The following is an 8,336-nucleotide window of genomic DNA, read 5'->3' as shown; positions in this document are numbered from 1 at the left end:
CCTTGAATCGAGTCCCCAAATAATGTTATATGCTTGTTCTTGCCAAGAACAAGCACATAACCTTATTTTGGAACTCAATTCGACACTGGTAAGCCCTTGGGAATTCGACCAGTCTTGAACAAACCCTAGATCTAAAATTCGCGTAATTGTAGTTGGACTTTAGGGAAATTGGTTTGGGATTTGGGAAGAAGAAGGTGAGGAGGCTCTGGGGTGTAATTTTGGGAAGGTTTGGGAGGTGGCGGCGCCGTGCACGGTGGAGGCGGCACTAGGGTTTGGATTATTCGAGATGTTTGAGGGGGATTTGAAAGAAAGTGAGGCTAGATTCGGAATGAGGAGGAAGAGGAGGTGCTATGGTGTATTTTTGGGGTCGTCTGGAGAATCGCCGCCGGCGGCGGAAGGCGGTGGCGTTACGCCGGCGTGTATTGGGGTGTTCTGAGAGATGGTGAGTGAGGGGGGTAGCGTAATTCAGACAGTTATATATTAAACAAGCTCGTTAGTTTCGGATCGTTGAATTGATGAGATCCAACGGTCATGATTGAAAGCAGGTGAAACGGGGTCGTTTTGTTATTAAAGGGGCTGGACCGGGTGGTAATATTGGGCTTGGACTGGGTGAGATTGGGTATTTCAATTGGGCTGGCACAATTAATTTGAATACTAGCCCAAAATTGGTTGGCATGTTTCTCTCTTCTTTTTATTTCTTTTCAATTAATTCCTTTCTTCTTTCTTTCTTTTTTTAATTTTTGTTTAGTACAAAATTAAGAATAAAGACCTGATTTAATTCTACAACTAAACTAATTAATTTCAAAAATTAACTAAACCCTAAAAAAAAATCAAAAATTAAAAGTAAAATGCAAAGAGGACTTTTTTTTTTGATGAAGTAATAAGATTCATTAATGGCATCAAGAAGATGCAAGATGATAAGTACAAAGATGAGTGTTAGCTCCAGAATAGGCTTAACTATAGTTCCAGGGAGCTAACAAAATCCAAAAAAAGCTCAGGGGAATTTACAGGGGAGAGTTTGCACCAACTAAAGAGTTGTAAAAAACATTTAGCCTTGAGTGCATGATTTGAAGTTGATAAACCATCAAAACATCTACGATTTCTTTCTGCCCATACTACCCAAAAAATGCATGCTGGTATCATGTTCCAGATCTTCTTGATGGATTTGCCAGCTTTCAATGAGCTCCAAACTTCAACCGCTTCTTTGGTACTTTGTGGCATGACCCAACTTAGCCCAAAAATAGAGTAGAACATACACCAAATGTCGTAGACAACTGAACAGTGCAAAAGAAGGTGGTTGGTGGTTTCTGCAGCTTGCCTACACATATAGCATCTGTTTGGAATCTGAAAGCTTCTTTTGAGGAGATTGTCCTGAGTTAAACATGCTTCCCGAATTGCTATCCAAGTGAAGCATATGACTTTCGTTGGAAGTTTAGTTCTCCAGATCAATTTCCATGGCCAATTATTGATCAAATCATTTTGAGCATGGAGGTGAGTATAACCTGCCTTCACTGAATAAATTCCTTCCTTTGAGTTCCCCCATTTTAATCTATCCGCTGACTGTGTATCCAACATGCACTCCTCCAATCTTGCAAGTAGAGTCAGTAGTTCTTCAAGTTCCCAGTCGTTGACATTCCTTCTGAATAAAGTGTTCCAGCTGCTATTTTCTCTGTATTTTGAGATGGTGGAGTCTTTGTCCCTGCTTAGTCTGAAAAGATTGGGATATTCATTCATTAACACAGAGTTACCAAGCCATTTATCCTTCCAAAATTTGATATTGTTGTCGTTACCCACTCTGAAAGAGGTATTTTCAGAGAATTTATTCCAGAGGTTGCTAATGTTTTTCCAAGGACCAACACCATGAGAGGCTCTAGATACTTTAGTGCACCCGTGATTAAGAGTACCATGCTTGGCGCCCTAACTATCTTTTTCCATAGATCTTGATTGTCTTGGCTATACCTCCATAACCATTTCATTAACAAGCTTTTGTTGTGAGCAGCAAGGTCTCTAATTCGTAAACCTCCTTGAGATTTAGGTTTTGTCACTTTGGCCCATTTGACAAGGTGAAACTTTGGTGTAGTGCTGTTACCCTCCCAAAGGAAATCTCTTCTCAACTTATCAAGTTATTTTAGCACTTTACAGGGAATAGGAAAGAGAGACATGTAGTAGGTGGGGATGCTATCTAGGACACTATTTATAAGGGTCAGCCTACCCCCCATGGAAAGATACTGCCTCTGCCAGGAAGCGAGCCTTTTTTCGAACTTCTCAATGACCCCATTCCAAGCTTCAGTTGATTTGAATTTTGCACCTAGGGGCAACCCCAGGTAAGTGGCAGGTAGTGAGCCAATGTTGCAACCTAGTATATCTGCCAACTCCCTTAGGTTAGGAACTGCATTAACTGGGTAAAGTACACTTTTTAGCATGTTGATATGGAGACCAGACAGTGCCTCAAAAATTAAGAGGGTGAGATTTAAGTATTGCACTTGGGATGACTCTGCGCCACAAAAAATTAACGTATCATCTGCATAATGCAGATGTGAGATAGAAACTGAATTTTCAAAAACCCTGCCTACATCAAAACCCTTCAGCCATTGTAATTGATTTGCCTTGTCAATCATTTTGCTAAATCCTTCCATGGCAAGGATGAAGAGGAACGGCGAGAGAGGGTCGCCCTGCCTGATGCCCTTTTGAGGAGAGAAAAACCCCACTGGGGATCTGTTAACTAGAACTGAGAATTTAACTGTGGAGATACTATATTTGATCCACCTTATCCACCTATCCCCGAATCCCATCTTTCTTAACATAGATATTAGGTATGACCAACTCAATTGGACAAAAGCTTTTTCAATGTCCAACTTGCATAGAGTGCCAGCTTCCCCACTCTTAAGTTTCCAGTCTAGGACTTCATTGGCAATGAGGGATGCATCAGTAATTTGCCTGTTTTGAATGAAAGCATTTTGGTGGTTGGAGACCAACTTGCCAATCACTTTCTGGAGTCTCTTATTTCTCGTAATGTTAATTAACTAGTAAACCTAAAAAATATAAAATGGGATCCTAAATGCAAATGTGCTATTTTTGTATTTTTATGAATTATATCAATTAAAATGCACACAAAATGCAAACAAACACAAATCATGCAATTATATCCTAAAAATCAAATAATTAAAGGAAAAATCATAATTTTATGAATTCTATAGGAATAATTCAAGCGAGGCGAAAATCACGTGCTCACAATGTTCATGGTGTTGGAAGGTAAATAATGGAGTACGTCAATTGGTTGCCTCTACTGCATAAAGAAGAGGATGCTTCCAAAGAAGTTGTACTGTTAGTAATATTAACTATATAAAAATGTGAACGTTTGTAAACTAAGAGGTTTACTACTAATTTTAACTTCTTTCTAATTAATTTGTTGTGCATTTATAAAAATACAGGCTGCAACATCAATCATTTCTTATCCCATTCAAGAGGCTACCAATAGACAAATACATAATTGAATTGGAGAGAAAGCTACAGAAGGAAGTGCATAAAGAGTGGCAGATGAATTGAAGAAGTGAAGAATTCCATTGTTGTTTCAAAATTAGTCAGATTTTGCTTGAATATTGAAAATAAAATTATCATGACATTGTTTTATTGTAAAGACTACAGATTTTATACTTGAAATTAGTATATAGAGAGCTTATGTTTTCATTACATATGATTCGAGTTTATGTTTTTTACGGGATGCGTTAAAAATAGTCTAAAGAATTTAACAATATTTGCGCAAATGTCGATAATAATTAAAAAAAATTGACACTTTCAAATATGACGCAAACAATAAGCTGAAAACTACAATGCTGACATTTGATAAATAGTCTCAAACAAATGTCACTATTTATTTGCCGACTTTACTCTCTGTGTTGGAAATTTCAAAGTGACATTTTCACAAATGTTAGTGAATAACTAATGTTGTGAATAAATGTCGTAAATCTTTTACCGACATTTAATTAAATGTCGTAAATCTTTTACCAACATTTACTTAAATGTCGGAAAATTACCGACATTGAAATTGAAATTTCCGACGTTTACGCTAAATGTAAAATAAATGACCGTTAATGATTTTGTGACATTTATCCAACTTAATGCGACATTTATAAAATGTCGTTGTATGTCTACTTTCTTGTAATGTATGGGTTCGCGGTGTTTTTCTTCGGATACGGTGAGATAAGAGTTTTAGTTTTACGATTGGATAAGCCAAGTCTTTCTTATTCTAGATTTTCCTTAATTTTCTTGGATTCTTCGAGAACTTTAGGTTTATGGGCATTTAAGTGATTTGTTATTTTATTTTGCACATGCGTGCTCTCTTTTGAATCTTTGATCTCAAATTCCTTAACAGCCAACATTGCGGTTTTACTTCCACTTTGTTCATGACAATTGCTATAAGATTTTAACTTTTTTGGTACTTCTACTTATCCTTTTAGCTGTTTTTGTACATGCGTATGCTCATTTGTTATATTGTTCGGTGAATTTTTTTTGGGTGCTTATATGGTGCAACCACGGGGTCTTAATTTCGTAGAATACTAAAAAAATTGGATTTTAATATTGATATTGTGAAAAAAGCAGATAGCTTTGGTATATTCTGTATTTGACTGATGGTCTTATGAAAATGATCTGGCATTCTCTTTTTAATACCTGTCAAATGAGAATGATCTGGCATCTCTTTTAGTACCTGTCAAATGAGAAAGATCACCTTGATATAAGCATTAGCTATTCTAAGCTTTTTGATTGCTGCAGATTACACCTTCAGATCTCTCTCTTTGGAGCCTTTCCTTAAAACTGTAAAATAATACTTGCTTGATGAATTATATGATAATTTGATAAAAGAAAAAGAAAAAAGGTTTAAAAGGGTGTGAAGTCTGTGGAACTATTAAGAGTCACAGAACAACTGTCCACGAAGTTGAGCTTAAAATTTTTCTGCCCGCTTAAACATTAAAAACTTTTTGGACAATGATACTTGCTTTCTGTAAAGTTTGCCTTCAGCACTAGGTTCCTGTGCTTATCATAATATTCGGGAATGCATTACTGCAGATGCAAAAATGATTTTTGAGAAAAGACCAGAGAATGCTGACAATGCAGTTGGAACATGAATATTGGAACTCCTCTGCCACCTGGAAAAGGGTATGAGAAATTGTTCTTGCAGGGAGTTCCTAAAAATAAAAATAAAAATAAAAAATTCGAAGCAAAGATTTGATAAATGCTACTAATGATCAGATAAACTTTGCAAATGTGAGGAATAAAGAAGATGATATGTTACTATTAGAATGTGAATATGATAAGGCAAGTTTTGAAAGAATCTTCATTTTACAAGATTAGATAGGATATCCATATTTCTTTCCTTCTGATCTGTTATTTGGAATTCAAAGCAATATGTTGGAGTTTCTATTTTTTTGTTGACTGGTTCAATGATTCAGCTCTATTGTTCTTGTTATTTGAAAACTCAACTGCTTTTAGGATTTGGAGTAGAAATTACATGAAATTTTGGTGCTTTCACTTTATTTACTTGATTTTTGTACTAATTGAAGAGGAACCTGAATACTATGTGGTTGGCCACTTCAAAATACGGCATTCTATCAAGTCCAAAAGAATCCAGCTACTGTTGTTGCAGTAAAATGTAAAGCTGTATTCCATCCCCAAAGGACAAGAACCTTACTTCGACTAATTTTTCCCATCAAGGAGATTGTGATTGCTTGCAAGGAAATAGTAGATGCCGGATTGTATATATGTATATGATAGGTATTTGATAAAACAAAAACATCAGGATAAACAAAGTTAAATTAATGGTATAGTAATATTTCTTAATCCATTTAATTCATGAGCATTTTACTATATTTGATTGTCTCTCTGTTGCTGTTGCTAATGTCAGTAGGTGACTACCCCATTCAACATTGTATTTTTTTATGAGTGCAGGTGCCAAGTTTGAATGGGATTGAAGTGGGGTGGTAAACTCCACTGATTTCTCATGGCTTGATCTTGACTTAAGTTCATCGATGGAGCAAGAGGGTGAAGGATGTTGTTCATCCACACATGGTTGAGGTAATTGTTCATTGCATCCTAGCTAACTGATTTTTTCCATGGATTTTAGGAGGTGCAACAGAAGTGGTATTACTATTAACAAGAGATCTTCCTGTTGAATTCTCATTTAATGAAAGAGAAGGAGTGTTACCTGGAGGGGGGTGATTGGGTCATGAAACTTACCAGATATGGAGTGTATCACCTTTGTATTGTGATTGGTTTTTTTCTTCTTGGGGAATACAACCATTTGCCAGTTGCTTTCCTTGGGCAGGAGAGAGACATCTTCCATTCTGTCTTGAAATCCAACCAAGTCTTTGGATTGGTTGATTGGTTGCTGGCTTGAACTTCCAGTGAACTGGTAGGGGTGGTCCTTGACATTGTGTATTGGCAATTGGCCATTGAATGCCCTAGTCTGCCACACTTTTTGCATAAAAAATTAATTCCCTCATAGTAGATTTCTTGCTTGTGCTGGCCAATGAAAACATAGGGGGTTAGTGGCACTTCAAGAGGAATTTCAATGCAAAGCCTAGCATATCTTCCTATAAGGGTAGAGGAAGTACATGCATCAATCTTTAATACTCTACCAATTTTGTCACCAACTTTCTTTAAAATGAGACCATCATAGAATTCAGTTGGTAATTGTGGTAGTCGAATCCAAATGGCTGCTAGGGTTATTTTAGCCTCCGAAGCGATGAAGTTTCACTATCTGCTTTCTTTGCTTTTTTTCCCGAACCTGTAGTATTAAAAAGTGCTTTATATTTTTACCTTGCAAAGTGAAGAATATACAATTGAGATAATCATGGGATCATGAAATCGTGGAATTAAAGCGTGTGTTAAAGTAGTATTTACAATTATATTTAAATCTTAAAAAACTAAACGGTATATTTAATTTTTCCCATGTTAATATTGACCAATAAAATAAGCCCAAGTATAGTGTACATTGCAGATAACTTTTTGTACAATTTATTAATAATGTGTTCGTACACCTTAGTGGCTTATATATAGTAAGTAAATATTCAGACCTACATTCAGAAGTTTTACAAATTCAAATTTGTAAGGTAAAATATGAAACTTCTATGTGATGTCATAACCAGATAACCATGATTTACAGTATATGACTTATTGTTTACTTCATTAAATAACATTTTTCTTGCAATTGCAACATCATATGTAGTTTTTGTGCTAGTACCTTACTCTTTCTCCCATTTTTAATTTACTTCTAATGAGCTTAAATATTAGTACCAGTTATTAAATTGAAAGTTGTTAAAGTGCCAATAAAATAATGAGCACGGAAGAAGAATAAGATAGAATCTAGCAAACCAGAGAAATTAAACTTGATCTCTATTGCCTTAATCTCCTAATATTGCACATCAAAAGAATAGTCTATATTTACAGCTAAGAATAGATCTATATTGTCAGCTAAGACAGTATCCATTCCACCACTCTTAAGGCCCAGTAGGATTGGATATATATACCCACTCCACCATCCCCAAAGCCACCAGCTAGCTAAGAGAGGTGAAAGAACACTTTCAAAGCAATTTTGTTGAACGCATGTGCTCTAACATTTTCCAATAGTTATCTTGTGCTAAATACATCGGTAATTAAATTTAGCCTTACTTTACAAGTATTAAGGTTTAAAGTGCTCCAAAAGTAAATCATACGTTAAGATCAACCTTTTGCTTATAAGATATATTAGAAGAGCAAAAAACATTTACTGTTTTGTTCAAATAAGAGCAATTGTTTTCCAACAATGAAGTTTATTACACCATTTGAGATACTGATTCAGAACAACACAATATTCAGAGGTCAACTGATGAAAAGTAAGTTCTGATCTAGTGTAGTCTAGAATAGAAAAGAATAAAGTTAATGGCTGATATGCTTCGTGAGGAATCTGGATTGTTATTTGCATAACTAAAGGCACCATCTAGCTTTAAGTTTTATCCAATTACATGTTCTTCTAGATTCTGGCTAACTTCCATGTGCTTTGTTTGTTATCTTTTATCATCTAACCATATATTTCTTCAAGAATAGTTGAAATTCTTTGGTACAACTCTAACTCTATCTCCGTACTATGTTGTGATCGATAATGAGTTACCCCTGCACCGTATGCTTTGTTCCTGCACATACCAAAAAAATGTCGGGAAGTCATATCGTCTGCAATTTCTGAAAAAGGAACTAGTTAGTTGCAAGCAAAATCATTCAACATCCAAAGACATATAGCCAATCATCTTGGCCGATATTTCGTTAAATAAATCTCAGGCATTGTAGGCGCAATTTCCCCCCTTTTT

At 35.7% G+C, this 8,336-nt stretch overlaps 1 protein-coding gene across 1 annotated transcript; it reads right to left on the bottom strand.

Moving 5' to 3' along the window:
- Positions 1-957: 957 nt before the first annotated feature.
- LOC109214820 lies at positions 958-2,792 on the bottom strand. The gene is made up of 2 exons (XM_019378780.1): positions 2,230-2,792; positions 958-1,708 (listed from the first exon to the last, which is right to left on the bottom strand). The coding sequence occupies exons 1-2, from the start codon at positions 2,790-2,792 to the stop codon at positions 958-960; spliced, it is 1,314 nt and encodes a 437-aa protein (XP_019234325.1).
- Positions 2,793-8,336: the final 5,544 nt, after the last annotated feature.

This window comes from Nicotiana attenuata, unplaced genomic scaffold, assembly GCF_001879085.1.
Source record: "Nicotiana attenuata strain UT unplaced genomic scaffold, NIATTr2, whole genome shotgun sequence".
NCBI lineage: Eukaryota > Viridiplantae > Streptophyta > Magnoliopsida > Solanales > Solanaceae > Nicotiana > Nicotiana attenuata.
The sequence above is the reverse complement of the archived record's forward strand: the minus strand, read 5'-3'. Positions and strand labels throughout refer to the sequence as shown.

What these genes read in the sequence shown, in the direction of transcription:
- LOC109214820 (XM_019378780.1), bottom strand. Translation starts at nt 2,792, where the DNA reads ATGGGATTCGGGGATAGGTGGATAAGGTGGATCAAATATAGTATCTCC. An exon ending in CTCGCTTCCTGGCAGAGGCA is followed by an intron (nt 1,709 to 2,229) that starts GTATCTTTCCAT and finishes CAATCTTTTCAG; the next exon opens with ACTAAGCAGGGACAAAGACT.